This window comes from Panthera onca, chromosome D3 (genome assembly GCF_046562875.1).
Source record: "Panthera onca isolate mPanOnc1 chromosome D3, mPanOnc1 haplotype 2, whole genome shotgun sequence".
NCBI lineage: Eukaryota > Metazoa > Chordata > Mammalia > Carnivora > Felidae > Panthera > Panthera onca.
In genome coordinates this window covers 27755684-27772773 of record NC_138350.1, presented here as the reverse complement: position 1 = coordinate 27772773, position 17090 = coordinate 27755684, and the positions used below count along the sequence as shown (strand labels likewise).

Below are 17090 nucleotides of genomic sequence, written 5' to 3'. Positions count from 1 at the left end.
ACAAATATATTCTTCTTTTAAACGTAAACTCTAAAAACATTATAGTTTTAACTTTTACATTTAAATCTTTACAGAGTATAGGATAGGGGTCCAATTTTAACTTTCACCCACATGGGTAATCAATTGTCCCAACATTATTTACTGAAAAGTCTATTACTTCTATCTGCATAGCCAGATGTTACAAGTTAAGTTTTTTACATATGTGTGGGCATATTTTAGGGTTCTTTGCTCTACTGTTATGGTCCGTTTTTCTATTCCTTGCACAAACCACCATGTCTTAAATTTTGTAATTATTCTAGATCAGAGTAAGTACCTTGTCATCCCAAAACCTACTCTCACATCTTGGGTGATCTATTATTTGTGTTAGCAGCATCTTCACTATTCTTGGCCTTTTATCTTTTTGATTTAAAATTTAGTTTTTTTGAAAAATTTTAAATGTTATTTATTTAATTTTGAGAGGGAGGGTGAGAGACAGAGAGAGAGAGAGGAAGGGGCAGAGAGAGAAGGAGATAGAGAATTCCAAGCAGGCTCCACACTGTCAACACAGAGCCTGATGCAGAGTTCAAACTCAGGAACCGCGAGGTCATGAACTGAACTGAAACCAAGAGTTGGATGCTTAACTGACTGAGCCATCCAGGCACCCCTGATTTAAAATTTAAAATCTTCCTGTCAAGTTTCATAAGTAAACAAATAGAGTGTTTTAGGGTATTGCAATGAATTTGAGTGATGTGGGTAAAACTAATGTCTTTCAAGATGATGTGATCATTCATGAATTTACATCAAGTTGTTTATAATGGCTGAGTGGACAGATTGTAGAAGTTTGCTCTTTCATTTATTTGTCTTCTGATTTTCTTTAGTAACCATGTCTACTTGTTGAATATATGTAAATTCATTCCAGTAAGCTTATAATTCATATTTTTATTTTATTTTTAATTTTTAATTTTTTGATTTTTTTAAAAAAATCTTTTTTTAATGTTTATTTATTTTTGAGAGACAGAGACAGAGACAGAGCACAAGCAGGGGAGGGGCAGAGAGAGAGGGAGACACAGAGCTCAGGTTCCAGGCTCTTAGCTGTCAGCGCAGAGCCTGACACGGGGCTCGAACCCATGAACCTTGAGATCATGACCTAAGCCAAAGTCGGACGCTTAACCCACTGAGCCACCCAGGCGCTCCAATAATTCACATTTAGAAAAAAAGTTTATTTATTTGAGAGAGAGAATGAGCAGGGGAGGGACAGAAAGAGAGGGGGACAGAGGATACAAAGCAGCTTCTATGCTAACAGCAGAAAGCCCAATGCATGGCTCGAACTTGAGCCATGTGAGATTATGACCTGGGCAAAAATTAAATGCTTTAACCAACTGAGTCACCCAGGTGCCCCAAGCTTACAATTCACATTAACTGTCACTAGTTATATTGTTTTTATTTACTTTAAGAAATATATTTAGTATTGTCTTTATACTTTTTAAAAAACAATTTTTTTAACGTTTATTTATTATTGAGAGACAGAGAGAGAGCACGAGCGGGGGAGGGGCAGAGAGAGAGGGAGACACAGAATCTGAAGCAGGCTCCAGGCTCTGAGCTGTCGGCACAGAGCCTGACGCGGGGCTCGAACTCACAAACTGCGAGATCATGACCTGAGCTGAAGTCGGACGCCCAACCGACTGAACCACCCCAGTGCCCCTATACTTTTTAATACACTCATTTTTTAAATATACTTAAAAAAACCTTTTTTCAAGTTCATTTATTTTGAAAGAGAGACCAAGCAGGGTAGAGACAGAGAGAAAGATGGAAGAGAGAATCCCAAGCAGGCTCCACACTGCCAGAGCAGAGCCCTGACCTGAGCCAAAATCAAGAGTTGGATGATTAACCAACGGAGCCACCCAGGAACCCCTTATGTATACTTCTTAATATACTCATTTTTTAAAAAAGCTTGGCCCCTCAACGCAGGGCCCAAACTCACAATCCTGAGATCAAGACCTGAGCTGAGATCAAGAGTCAGATGCTTAATGACTGAGCTATCCAGGCACCCCTAGTATATTCATTTTTTAAGCTAATTGTTCTATTAATTACCTGGAGAGGTATGTTAAGATCTCCCCATATGGTGAATTTGCCTGGGTCTTCTTACAGATTTGTCACTTTTTGCCTGACATATTTTGAAGCTCTATTATTAGGTATATACAAGTTCAGAATTATCTTTCTGGTGAACCGAATATTTCATCATTCTATACAGTAGTCCTCCACATCTGTGGGTAATACATTTTAAGATCCCCCAGTAGGGGTTTGAAACCACAAACAGGGGGCGCCTGGGTGGCTCAGTCGGTTAAGCATCCGACTTCAGCTCAGGTCATGATCTCATGGTCCGTGAGTTCGAGCCCCGTGTCAGGCTCTGGGTTGATGGCTTGGAGCCTGGAGCCTGCTTCCGATTCTGTGTCTCTCTCTCTCTCTGCCCCTCCCCCCGTTCATGCTCTGTCTCTCTCTGTCCCAAAAATAAATAAACGTTAAAAAAAAAAAAAAAAGAAAAAAAGAAACCACAAACAGTACCAAATCCTATTTTTTGTTATTTTTTTCCTGCACATACATACCTATGATAAACTTTATTTTTTTTTAATTAAAAAAATTTTTTTAATGTTTATTTATTATTGAGAAACACAGAGTATGAGCAGGGGAGGGGGCAGAGAAAGGGGGAGACACAGAATCCAAAGCAGGCTCCAGGCTCTGAGCTGTCAGCACAGAGCGCAACGCAGGGCTCGAACCCACAAACTGTGAGATCATGACCTGAACCGAAGTCGGTCACCTAATCAACTGAGCTACCCAGGCGCCCCTGATAAACTTTATTTTTTTATTTTTTATTTTTTTTTATAAAGTTTTTTTTTTTAACGTTTATTTATTTTTGAGACAGAGAGAGACACAGCACGAACAGGGGAGGGTCAGAGAGAGGGAGATACAGAATCTGAAACAGGCTCCAGGCTCTGAGCTGTCAGCACAGAGCCCAACGCGGGGCTCGAACTCACGGACCGCGAGATCATGACCTGAGCCGAAGTCGGCCGCTCAACCGACTGAGCCACCCAGGCGCCCCGATAAACTTTATTTTATAAACCCCAGGCACACTAAGAGATTAACAACAATAACTAATAATAACATAGAACAATTATAATATATCATAAATGAAAGTTAGTGAATGTGGTTTCTTGCTCTCAAAATATCTTATTGTACTGGACTCAGCCTTCATCTTGTGATGAAGTAAGATGATAAAATGCCTAGGTGATGAGATGAAGTGAGGTGAATGATGTAGGCATTGTGACACAGTGTTAGGCTACTACTCTACTTCTGACACACTGTCTGCTTTCAGATGGACCATGGTTAACCATGATCACTGAAACCATAGGACATGACATCACGGGTAAGTGGGGGACTACTGTACTGGCTCTTTTTACTTCAACAATGGTTTTTACCTTAAAGTCTATTTTGTATGATACAAATAAAGACCTTATAGTATATACATATAAACATAAAATGTCATAGTATATTAACATACAATGTCAGTATAATACCAGAATTTTTAGGTTTGCATTTGCCTACCTTTATTTTTTTATTTCCAACTTCTCATTAACCTTATGTTATACACTCTGAGTCATATCATCCCATATCCTTTGGCTTCTACTGAAGCTGCTCAGAAGTCTGCTAATTCATATTTCTTTATAGGTAATCTATCTTCTCTCTGGGTGCTTAAAAAAGTTTTTGTTTTTGTTTTTTGATGTCCCACAGTTTGCTATAATGTGTGTAATGGTGGTTTTAAAAAATTAATCCTCCTAGGGTGCCTGGGTGGCTCAGTTGGTCGAGCTTCCGACTCTTGGTTTCAGCTCAGGTCAAGATCTTGAAGTTCATGGATTTGAGCCACACACTAGGCTCTGTGCTGACAGCATGGAGCCTGCTTGGGATTCTCTCTCTCCCTACCTCTCTGGCCCTACCCTGCTCACATGCTCTCTCTCAAAACAATAACTTTAAAAAAAAAAAACCTTAAAAAAATTAATCCTCCTTGGGATTTGCTGGTCTTCCTGATATTGAGAACTAAACTATCAGTTCTGTTAAAATCTCCATCATTTTCCCTCCAAACAGTGTCTCATTCCCTGTTCTCTCTGAGGCCCTGATTAGGTCTTCCTTTAACCTGTGCACCTCTTAAACTCTTTCACATTTTCCATCTGTGTGTCTTGGCTACATTCTTGCAATTTCTTCACATCTATCTTTCCATTCATTTATTCTCTAATGCCACTAAACCCATTTAGAGTTTACTTCAAATCCAACTATGTAAGTTTATTTTTATTTATCAAAGTTATCTGGCATTAAAAAAAATCTGCTTGATATTGTTTTTGGGTACTTAAACACATTACATTCAATTTTATATTCTGTGCCTGATAATTCCAATACCCATAGTCCCTTTAGGCAGATCTGAGTCTACCCTGTTTTATTGCTAGTTCTTACTAATAGAGCCTTGTTTCCTTATGCATTTTTTCAATATTTTTACTATTAGCTCATTATTTCTTGGAATGTTATCTCAGAATTCTCTGAAGCCTTGTTACAAGGCAGGCTCTTCTTCCTCCTTTTTTTTTTAATGTTTACTTATTTTTGAGAGAGAGAGAGAGAGCATGAGCAGAGGAGGGACAGAGAAAGAGGGAGACACAGAATCCAAAGCAGGCTCCAGGTTCTGAGCTGTCAGCACAGAGCCCTACGCAGGGCTTGAACTCACGAACTGTGAGATCATGACCTGAGCCGAACTTGGACGCTCAACCAACTGAGCCGTCCAGACACCCCTGATAATGAATTTTAAAGTGGAGATAAATGCTGGATGTGACCATACTGAAGCACATTTTATTACTTCCAAGGTGTCTGTCCATGCTGTTGTTTCTGCCTAGAATGTTCTTCCTACCCAAGCTCCTACTCATCATACTTCTACATTACATCTCCAGCAAATCTTCCCTAATACATGCCCAGATTTAATTTTCTTGACATTTGCTTTCAAACTTTTGTTAATGATTTCAAGAGTTTAACATACTTGGGACATAGTAGCCCCTAATGAATATTAGTTCCCTTTCTTAGCAGTGAGGTTAAAGAACAATGCAGGCCAGAGCAGCAAGAGGAAGGACAGTGTCCTGGAAAAAGCAGGATTTAGGTTGGGTTAGAAGATACAGGTAGGTCTGAAGATACAGAACACAGTGAGAAGACTGGCTACATGTCTGAGGAGCAGCCAATAAGGCTGGGCAGATAAGGTGAGACAAAACTGTAATGAAAAGTGAACATCAGGCAGGTGCTTGAATCTGACTGAGTTAGCAGCTACCCTCAGCATACCCTCACCTGTGCTCACTAAAGACTGAGTTATCCAGAACAATCTTCTCCAGCAGCTCAATCAGTTCATTAGGCAGATCAGCTGTCATGAAGGCCTTGACAGTGACTGAGACCTCTTCAGGATCCTGTGTTTCTGACAATGCTGTCTGTACCACCTGGTTTTAAAAATCATTTGAAAGAACTTGGTTAGTTAAGTCAATTCAAGACTATCCTTGAAGTTAAACAGAAGGGAAGGATACCTCCATGGTAGTCTGAAACAGACACAGGAGAACATAGGAGATTTCTCAAGGCAAAAAGAGAAGCTTGTCTAAAGGCATTAGTTTCAGGGATTCTGTTTGCTTTATTTTGGCAGTTAGTTTTTCTCTAATTGGGGTTAGACTCATCTCTGCCCCAATGACCATACTGTAAATTTACTCCAAAGCCAGTAAGAGTGCACTAAATAGGAAGCTGAAATGCATGTTTGCTTTCATCTTTGTTTGTTTGGTTTTTTTTTTTTTTTGGTCACTGTTCATAGCAAAATGGCTTCCATTTCTGTAATGAAGACACCACTCTTTTTTTTTAAATGTACTTTTTTTTTCTTTTTTAAATGTTTGTTTATTTTTGAGAGGGAGAGAGTGCAAATGAGGGAGGGGCAGAGAGAGGGGGACAGAGAGCCAGAAGCAGACTCTGCACTGACAGCAGTGAGCCCTACGAAGGGCTTGAATTCCCGAACCACAAGATCATAACCTCCTAAGTCTGATGCTCAACTGACTGAGCCATGAGCCACCCAGGCGCCCGTGAAGACACCATTCTAATGAAGGTCTTGCTAGCCTAGAGCACCACACTGCTGAGGTCCAGCCCACTTCCAGGCATGAAGTAGAATGTACCCTGCACTATAGAGCCCTCAGAAGCACGCCCTTAGAGAAAGACTGACAAAAGCCTGGCCATACACCCCTCATCCAATTATGGGTGTCTCACCTACAAGAAAACTCACAACTGGGGGAAAAGACGTTTCTTTCTTTCTTTTTTTTTCCTTTTAATGTTTATTTATTTATTTTGAGGGAGAGAGAGCATGAGCAGGGGAAGGGCAGAGAGAGGGGGTGAGAGAATCCTAAGCAGGCTCCGCGCTCTTAGCACAGAGCCCGATGTGGGGCTCCAACTCATGAACGATGAGATCATGAACTGAGCTGAAATCTAGTCAGACGCTTAAATGACTGAGCCACCAAGGTGCCCTGAAAAGACATTTTTCTAAAGAGTACACTTCCCAAATAACAGCAGGCTAGATGGCCAGCTTATTCTCCTTGTGTTTTGTGCCAGGGGCCTTTGGTGACTTCGGGATCAGTTTTGCCAAGTTTCTGGTGTTCATCAGGGGTAGGGAATAGCAATGCATTAATGAGAGAGAACAGACAGCTCAGAGAAGGTATGACACAGCTAATATGACATCTCTGGCCATAAACTTTCACCCTGCAAACAGGAGGGCTGCAATGGAACCAGAATCAAAGTCAGCCCAGTTCACCTTGCAAGTGGCCACTGTATACTAAATGGCACCATAAAATACAAAAGTTCTTCTGAGGAGTTTATAATAATCCTAACAGTTATGCAGAGTTGTTTGAGAAAAGGGGCTATCAGAGAGATAATTAAAAGGGTATACTTGAGGGAAAAGAGAAGTGTGACAGCACACAGAATTCATCCAGAGTAGGAAGTACCATTTCCTGCCATCATGGTATCTGCCCATTCTTAAAAACCTTAAGAGTACTTTAAATACACACTGGTTGTTTTAAGGGCAAAAATATATTTTTACCATCTATTTGAGTCAACAGGATGCCTAACCTAAGTTACCTCAGGAAGTTGCTTTTTCTAAGTAAACTTTCCATAATAAGCTTCTACTACAGACCTAAAAGCAGTCTGCCACTGCCATCATGTGGTCCCTCTAATTAGAGAGGCACAGTAGGTGAATGCCTCCAGGAGGCGGCTATGAATATTCAGTCACAGCAGATATAATGAGAGCACCAGCAGCTTCACAGACACAGGGAGACCAAAAGGTACCTGCTGGCTTCAGTTCAGTGCAGTGTTAAAGCTGCTCATCCCTGTGCCAATGCAACATAACCTACAAGACATGCCAGGTCAACACCTGGAGAAATACCTGTTGTCTGCAAATTTGTAGATCTCTAGCAGAATCTAAACCTACTCTGTCCCAGGCCCTTTGCTGCTCAATGTCTTTGTCAAGTCTCGATGAATCTGAGAGATGGGTAAGTCCAAAGTTGATATAATAAGATCCAAAATAACACAGGCTTCTATCCATCTAAAAGCGTTCCAAAATAAAGTTAATTAAGAAAAGGATAATGGCACAGACATGAGGAACAGTGGACAGAAAACAAGAAGGTGAATTTAGTGGAGATACAGGTGAAGCCCAACAAGTGTACCTAGTGGTTGGTAATGCATACAAAGGAGTCGGGGCACTTTAGCTGATCCACTCAGGACTGGAGCCCACTTGTTGGGACCAGGATATTGTTCCTACTTTGATCTTAGCCCACTTCCAAAAAGTGTGCCCAGCAGAAGGTGAGGATGGTGAAGTACCATCTGCTACCCGAAGCTTCAGGAAGCCCAGTGAAGCCTGCCAGGCTGCACCCAGGAAGAGCCCTGGCCTTGGCATTGTGCCCCAGCTCCGAGAAGGTGCTGGATGGTCACAAGGGTGCAGGGGTTCCTCAACAAAGGCAGATCTAGCTGAGACAATCTTGAGAGCCACTTATCTTGTGTCAATGGGGACTGAGCTAAAAAAATACTAAGGATCCAGCATGCAGTCATGCCATTAGATATTCCTTTTACTGGGGCAGCACATTCCCGCTTTGGAGATCAGGGCCAACTCTACTCTAATCAATGAACAACTCCAGAGAAGATTCACAAGATTGTCTGGTCATGCATCTAAAGATGTTTCAGACATAACGTCACAACTAGTCACTTTGGCCACATGATAATGAGAAGGCAAAACACAGGCATGCATATATACACTCCCATTTCCATTCCTCACCTGGTCAATCAGCTGTCGCCTGGAAGGGTTGGTCTCCTCAAGGACATGAGCCCAGAGCTCTGGATCTTTCCTGCGCACCAGGTAACGGGCCTCACTTTTGAACAGAGAATTCTCATTGCAGACCTGAAATGAGCATACTAGTGTGTGTAACGCAAACAGCCAACCAATGGACATTATGTGGGGGACCCACTCCAGTCAGTTCCCTCTGTCCCTGACACTTGTTTGGTGTCAGTTGGAACCCAAGCGAGTAATAGGACTTCGACACAGGATGAGCAGCATCCCAAAGGGGTGACAATGAACTCCTCAGAGCAATATGTTACCTCAAAACATGAGTTTCTCAGTTTACAACAACTTAAGAGTGGGTATGGGTGTGTGGCAGCTCCTCTCAACATCAACCTGTTGCCCTAAAGTGGTGCTGCCCAGAACTTTCTGAGACAATAAAAATGTTCTAGGTCTATGCTACGGAATGCAGTGTAGGAAAGAGAAACTAAGTTTTTAATTTTTAGCTAATTTAAATTTAAATAGTCACCATCTCTAAAGTGTTATCAGAATAGCCCAGAACTGATATAAAACAGCATATATGCTACAGTATTTCAAGGCCTATAAACTTTCTTTTTTTATTTTTAGAGGGAGAGGGAGGGGGGAGAGAGAGAGAGAGTGCACACATGCACAAGTTGGGGAGAGGGGTAGAGGGAGAGAGAGAATCCTAAGCAGACTCCACACTTAGCACAGAGCCTGACATGGGGCTTCATCTCACAACCCTGGGATCATGACCGGAGCCAAAATCATGAGTTGGATACTTAACCGACTGAGCCACTCAGGCATCCCAAGGCCTATAAACTTTAAAATATGCTTTCATTGATCGAACTTGAGACCCTTATTTTAGTGCTCTAATACATCTCCAAGAAACCAAACACCACTGGAACATTTCAATGTGTGAGACACTTGCTAAGGCCTGGTGGGAATCAGACTGGCTGGGTACCAGATGCCAGGCACAAGGCTAAGTGTGTGTGTCCACACACTGCGTGTGTGTCCACAGGCTGTTCACACATGCATGGCATGAGGCCAAGAGCAGGCCTACTCTGGCCTGCACTAAAATCTTACTTCTCCTTCTGATACATCAGACCTTAATGAACATTTTTTTTCTTGTCTGAATTCTGCCTTACTAAAAGGCGATGTCTACTGTATATCACCAGATAGGACAGATGGGTGCAAAGATCCCTGAGAGGTCACTGAACTGAGCTTTAATAAAAAGGTGGTAAATTCAGCCAAAATGTGGCTTATGGTATCAAACTAAAGTCCCAACTTCACACAAACCTGCTCCCTCGAGGCAGGTGCTATGTTAACCCAGCCTGCCACTTGGATGGCCAGTGTCAAAAGCCAGAGCAGGATGAGAAACTGTTGCACTGCTCTTGAGTTTTGGCTCTGTATGCTTGACTCTCCTTCCCTAGTTGCTGAGTTTCTACCATGTTGTCAGATATTCTGAGATGCTCAGGGCAAACAGACCAACTGCCTATGGATCTTACAGTCAAACAAACATTGGGTACACCTACATGAGATTTCTGGAGTTTTAGGTCACTATTTGATACTTAACTAACTGAATACATGTAGATGCAAGCCAGGACTGAGGAAAGTAGACCTGGGGGGTTGTTCCAAAGAGGGGTCAGAAAGAGCTCTGAGGTTGGGAAGAGTTGGTGAGGGCACGTGTAAGAAGCTGCCCTAAAAAGAAGAGCAGGTAGTGCAAGGGCAAATGGGACAGAGGCATCCAGGATAGAAAGGCAAGAGGGGAGGCAGTCAGACTGGCGAGGACAGGGTTGCAGTTCACAGAGGACCTCCTGAGTCAGGCTAACAGGTTGAATTCTGCCCTCAGGACATTAGGTAACAAGGAGGACTGCAGCAGAAGGCTGACAGGTCAGACTCAGGGCCAGCCATACCTATAAGTACAATATACAAACAGGGCATAAGCAGGTAGCAAACAAGGCATCTGAATTAAAAAGAAACCAAGTTGTTAATAGAAATGTAACAAATGACCTGCAATTGTGGGGCTCAGAGGAGGCCCTCATGAGCCCCCACAGAGCCTGCATTTGAAGCCAGAGCAAAACCTGGCAGTTAAGTCTATCTGCTGCCCACCTTGATGAGCTCAAGGTCACACTGCCCCCGCTCATAGGCAACGCAGGCCAGATGTGGGTCCCGCTTCTCACAGTAGCGGCCCACCACGCGGCTGTCATAGTAAGCATTTTCTCTCAGGAAGCGCTCGGGGCTGTTGTTGCTGTCGATGTAGATCTTGGCAAGAGCATTGTGAGTGGCAGGCTCTTCACAGCCTTCGTGACTCCGGGACTCCAGCCAGGGAAGAAGCAGCTTTAGCCTTTGAAAGAAGGAAGAACACCGTAAGCGTCTCAAAACTAACATTCAAAACCTCCAGGGCAGACCCTGAACTGTGAAGGTTGCTTCTAGAAACAAACAAAAATCTCATTCCATTAACTTCAGGTTGTTCTAGGGACCAAAACAGACTTGAGTTCCAAACTGATTTCAATTGTTAAGTTTTTCCCAAAGATCTGCAATACCAATAGCAAGTAACTCACTACTGGATCTAAGATTTGTTACAAGAAAGACCAGCTACAGAGACAGTCAGTCTTGGGGCCTGGAGGCTAACTGAAAAGGGCTCTCAGGAAATCAGTCATAGGCTTAACCACAAACACTAGAACCCAGGGGCAAGAGAAGATACCGAGCTAGGATCCCTTACCTGTTTCTTTTTTCTACTTCAGCCACCAGCTCATCAGTGGAAAACTGTCCTCTCACCACCATGATTAAGTTTTTAATTACTTCCTCAGAACAATCCACATCAAGCAGCCCTCCAACCACAGCAGGGATCCGGCTAGGGTTGACCTAGAATGGTCAAGGTGGTGACTTCAGTGCTGCAGGCACAGGTCACTGCTACAAGTCCCCAAAGATTTGGACAACGTGGCTGTCTGAAAGAGCTCCTGTGGTAGATGGAATGCAAACTGTGAAGCTCTAGTCCCTAATGTGACTGTATTGGAAGAATGGCCTGGAAGGAGATAATTATGGTTCAGTAAGGTCAAACGGTAGGGCCCTAATCAGAGAAAAGGCCATATAAAAAACACAGTGAGAAGCTGGCCATTTGTAAGCCAAGGAGAGTGGTCTCAGGAAGAACCAACCCAAGGTGGTAGGGTCAGCACCTTGATCTTGGATGTCTATATTCTAGAATTGTTAGCAATAAATATCTATTGCTTAAGCCACCCAGTCTGTGGTATTCTGCTATGGCAGCCCAAGCTTAGATACCACCAGTCTCAGATACATTCAGGGGTCAGAGGCAGCCTCTCAGGTATAGACTATTACCAGCAACCAAGGCACAAAGGCAGCCGGGTGTCACCTGGGAGCCGGCAGTGATGGTCCCAGCAGTACCTTCTGAACGTAGATTTCGATGTACTTCTGCAGGTTGTTGCGGTATAAGTACAGGACAAGGTCATGTACAAAATCAAACCGATCACACACGATGATGAGAGGAAGCTGGTCTGTGAGCTTGGCCTCCTGTGTAATGAAAAGCACAGAACAAGGCAGGCAGTGAAGACCCCACAGAGCTAGATTGCAGGGACCATGAATCAGCACAGAGATGGCACTGCTTCTGTTAGCAGAGTGGCCCCAAGGAGACTCAAGGGTGAGACTTTGTTCTAGACATGCTGTTGTTTTAAGGTACATGTATTTGCTTTTGGGGATAAGGTGTTTGTCTTGGGAAACAAGTAACAGAAAGACAGTACTATTTGGTTAAAGAAGAAAAGAGCTCTGCTAAATTTGGCAATAACATTCCAAATTAGTCCAAAAGCCATTACCTTTTGGGTTAAGACAAGCAGCTCACTCATTATGTATAAATCTGACCCAGACCAGGCACCAGAAAAAGGACCACTTTTGAGAACACTTGCCGGTAAGGGCTGCCTTTCTGGACAAGCAGCCATACTCTATGGAACATCGGCTGCCTGTGCAGGGCGCTGTTGCCTACCCTGCAGTCCACCACAATAATGCCTCCCCTCATTTGGCCATACCTACATGACACTTCTCAGGTTCTCTTGCACCCTTGCAGTTCTGGGCGTGGCCATATGTTTCCTCCAGTGGAATGAGAATTGAAATGGCACATGCCACCTGCAGCCTCACCCATAAAAACCACCTATGCCAGGGGCGCCTGGGTGGCTCACTCAGTTGAGCATCGGACTTCGGCTCAGGTCATGATCTCACGGTCTGTGAGTTCAAGCCCCGCGTCTGGCTGTGCTGACAGCTCCGAGCCTGGAGCCTGCTTTGGATTCTGTGTTTCCCTCTCTCTCTGACCCTCCCCCATTCGTGCTCTGTCTCTCTCTGTCTCAAAAATAAACATTAAAAAAATTTTTTTAAAAACCACCTATACCAGCTTCTCTGAATTTTCTTTCCTTCCAGTTGACTAGGAAGGCAACTCTCAAGGTTGTAGGCTGAAGATGGCAAAACAGCCATCAGCCTAGTCCTTGAAAGGTGGTGGGAAAGCCACCCACTTACCTCTACACCCACCCCAATCTGTGCATCAGGAAGAAATATACTTCTTGCTTTTTATGCCACTAGCACTGAGTAGCTTATTTGTTTCTGTAGACTTTCCCAACCTAATTAACAGGGGCACAGTTGGGATGTTGCTGAAACATAATGCATCGATAAACTAACTCCCTCTATTCACACAACAGATAATTAAGAGTACAGCCTCAAGGGCTGTAAAATTAACAGTGGACTCCTATAAGAATTTTAGGCCAAAGTAGAGCTCTGCACTAAGGATCCAGGGAACACTGGTAGAGACAAAGCCAGCTTTCCAACTCTTGGGCAGCTGGCTGATGGTTTGCTCAAGGAAGGAGGCAATGCCAGGACACACTCACCTTCAGAAAATTCTTCACCCGCTCTGGGTTGTAGCAATTACTCTCCCGGCATATCCTCTCCACCTCCTTGATCTGTCCTGTCTTACAGGCAGCCTGAATGTATTTCAAGTGCACATCTGGATCTTGGCTGAAGTTCACAATTGAGCCCAGGAAGTAGAAGAGGCCTACAAAGAGAGACTGTTCCATCTTACGCCCTCATAATATCCACCTGCCTTCTCCACAGTCACAGGCCACTTTCCCTTGGCAGCCCAGCCCACAACAACAGTGCTTCAGTCTCCCAGCACCCATTACCCACTCACAACTTACAAAATCTATGTGAAGTTCTTTTGCTTTGGCATCTCCTCCAAATAGCTGGTCAGATTTCCATCAAATTTGGGAGGGATGTTCTTGTATGAAATACTATGTGTATATGGAATCCATCTGGGGGGGGGGGGGCGCCAGGCATACCCTAGGTGGTTATCTTCAAGAATAATTCAAATAGGCAACTTAAGAGGGCTGTGTGACTGCTGCTCTAAAAAGAAATGCCAGGGACAGGAAAGCAGAGGCTTCCAATGGGAGCCTCCAAACAGAGTCTGCTCCCTGACACCGAGCTGATGGCACACATGGAGCCACTGTGGACTGGGGTGCATGGTGAGTCACAGAGCAACACTGTTCATCAGAAGCTAACCATCTCCTAACTGTCACAGGAGCTGGCCAGGAGGTACTGGTGACAACAGCAGGACAAGATACACCAGAGAAGACCACTATCCCTGAGGAGGAGGTCATCGGTTATAACCTGAGGAAGGAACCAGAACCCTGAAGGCAGACAGTTCCCACTAACCTTACTCTATTGCCATCTCCCCGCCCAGTGCAACCTAATTCCTGCTGCAGCCTTTCCTGCAATGGTGTCTTGTGACAAGGGCAGCTCCCTGAAGGCAGCTTCACTCCTCTAACATCCCAACCTCACTGGGCACAGGGCAGTGGCTTAACACCTCACTGGACAAATGCTCTGCTTCTATCGCTGCCCCAGCCTGCCCCCAAGAGACCCTCATCTGGGAAAGCCATCCTCCTACCAGCAAATTCTTGGTGTGATGCCCACAAGAGGGCAAAGTAAGCCAACCACAATCAGGCCAGCCAGCCTAGCAGCCACACATTGCTCAGCCACCATGGGACTGTTACTCAGGGGAAGCCAAAGGGGCCACCCCTCAGAACCATGCACTCTAGTGCCACCGGCTCAGGCTTATTGGTGAACTCTACAGCAGACTGTGTGACAGATGCTCAGTTCTACAGAGGCTCCAGGGACACAAGGGGGATTCTAAGTGTCCCCACCCCAATGCCAACCAACTAAATGCTTCCTTTGCAAATGCCAAAAAAGCTACCTAAGCTGGGTAACACACTAGACAGCAGAAATCTTCTGCCATTGACCAATACATTGGCTTGGCTTGAAGGAAGTCTGTGAGGCTGGGCAGGCAGACACCAACACCTGAGCAGAAGGTGCAGTCGGCTGGAGGGTGTGAAGTTTACCTTCGTAACTCTTGAAGGATTCAAAGAGCTCCACCAGGGACTGTGTGCCCAGCTGCTCATGGTACTTGGAGGCTACCTGCACACACAGCTGAAGGTTCTGTCTGATGCTGGCAGACAGCAAAGCATGCAGACACGCCAAAGAATCCTCCACTGACAAGGAGCCAAAGAAGCTGATGAGCCACTAGGAAGCAAGGAAGAGTTAATCCACAACTAAGTACCATCCTAGATGTTTCCAACACTGGCAAAATAACTGGATCAATTTTTCCCACTGAATGTCAAAAATATAAAGAATTTTCACTTAAAAGGACTGTGGTAAAAAAGTAAGAGCTGGGAGTAAACTCAGGATAACTAACCTTAATAGTCATCAAGCTGTCACACACCCTGCAAAACCCCACAGGTGATACTAAAACTTATTCTGTAAATGTAAATGTAATACCTATTAGCTTCTGCTAATAGTTTCAGACAATCCTGCTAGAGCTGTCAATGTTAATAGGTTTTCTCTATTAGGCTAAGTCAAAGGTAGAAAATGGAAAGAAAGAGGTAACGTGGGTCCGGATGCATGGGTGAGCAAGTGAAGCTTGTGTGTGGGTTGAATGAAAACTGTGTATAGTAGTGATGAGGCTCATGCACAGGGAATACACATGCCACAGTCCCACAACCATGGACACAGGAAACTTCAGGAGCATGTGACCCTAATGACAGATGTGTGCCAATCACAACAGGAGTGCCCCAAGGGTGCACCATACCTCGGGATTGAGGAGGTGAGTGTGGACCACAGCCCTCTTGATGTCATATAAGTCAGTGTAGTGCTCCAGCGCACGCTGCAGGAGGCCTGCCTTTTCACAGAGCTGGGCGATGTGGGCCCGATCATAATGAGTAAACATCTGATTTCCAAGAATGGCATCTGCAACCTGTGAAATGGTGACGTCAGGAAGAAAAACTGAACAGTGGCAATAACTTTTTAAGAACAGCTGCTCAACACCCCCACGACACAGCTCCAGAACAGTGCTCATGAAACAGAAGGGCTTCACAAGGTCTAGATCCTTGCCCACCTCTGAGCAGAGCCCTAGCCATCCTTCCAAGTCACCTGGGCCTCTTCGAACAAGGCTCTGTCCTCCTAGGTGCAGAGTCAGATGTGTATAATAAGGCTGAGGCCTTGCCCTAAAGCATGTTACTGGGATCAGTACAGGCTATTGTTCCGACTTTTCAGCCATCACATTTGTACAGTTTTCTATGGCAAGGTCATGGTCAATGTGAGGGCGTGAGTCTACGAAGGCCTCCTTCTTTAATGAGCTCAATCGTTGGACTAGCAACAGTCACGATTAGACCTGGAAGTAATAAATCCTACTGGTGTTCACAAAATTTCTCCACTTGGTTAAAGGCAGAATTAGGTGTGTGTGGGGATGTCTGAAAAACAACTAACCCTCCTGGAAAGAATTTTGATGAGGCTTAATATCATCTTTAAATAAGCAACCTCTGGACTAAGAATGAGTGGGTCAACAACCAAACTTGACTCTCAGTATCTAATAAGTAGCTAGTCTTGATGAGACACACACTCTTTCCCATTTCTTCCAGGATATGGAGCACAAACCAAGTACATGGTGACCACAGACCTAGCCTAATACCATGTTGTTCCAGGATAATGTACATTCTGGGCTCTCTGCAGAGGAAATCCACACCAAGTGCTGAGAGCAGGGTTTTGTAATATCTGATGCTTATCTGATGCCCCCGCCCTTTGTTTCCTTAAGACTTGTCCTTACTATCCTCTTTTTTAAAAAAGGTTCCCCCTTATTATAGTAATAGTGCAGTTTAGAGAACTCAAAAAACACAGAAGGGCCAAGAAAGAAAATACCATCCAGCCTCTGAGATCCAGAGAGAACTGCCCCAATGTTTTGGGCATTGTGCCCATTTAGCCTACCCCTCTTTAGGGTTTGGGCTCTTCTTAGGGTCTATCTGCTCAGTTCCTGAATGGTGCTTAGTTTCTGTTTCAAAGCTTGCTAATTAATTAATTAAAGTTTATTTATCTTGAGAGAAGAGAGAGAGGAAATCCCAAGCAAGCTTTGTGCTCCAGCGCAGAGCCCAATGGGGGGCTCGAACTCACCATGAGATCATAACCTGAGCTGAAATCAAGAGTCAGACAGTTGGGGTGCCTGGGTGGCTCAGTCGGTTAAGCATCCGACTTCGGTTCAAGTCATGATCTCACAGTTCGTGAGTTTGAGCCCCACATTGGGCTCTGTGCTGACAGCTTAGAGCCTAGAGTCTGCTTCAAATTCTAGGTCTCCCTCTTTCTCTGCTCCTCCCCCGCTCATGCTCTGTCTCTCTCTCCTTCAAAAATA

At 44.3% G+C, this 17090-nt stretch overlaps 1 protein-coding gene across 3 annotated transcripts in view; it reads right to left on the bottom strand.

Moving 5' to 3' along the window:
• Nucleotides 1-17090, bottom strand: part of CLTCL1 (clathrin heavy chain like 1) — a 102992-nt gene that overhangs the window by 30793 nt on the left and 55109 nt on the right. For all 3 annotated transcript variants that reach the window (XM_060612990.3, XM_060612992.3, XM_078435518.2), the window contains 8 exons: nt 15501-15665; nt 14755-14935; nt 13252-13415; nt 11771-11896; nt 11091-11233; nt 10478-10712; nt 8348-8470; nt 5350-5495 (listed from right to left, as the gene is read on the bottom strand). In XM_060612990.3, the coding sequence (XP_060468973.2) occupies nt 5350-5495; nt 8348-8470; nt 10478-10712; nt 11091-11233; nt 11771-11896; nt 13252-13415; nt 14755-14935; nt 15501-15665 (1283 nt within the window). The remainder of the gene's footprint in view (nt 1-5349; nt 5496-8347; nt 8471-10477; nt 10713-11090; nt 11234-11770; nt 11897-13251; nt 13416-14754; nt 14936-15500; nt 15666-17090) is intronic.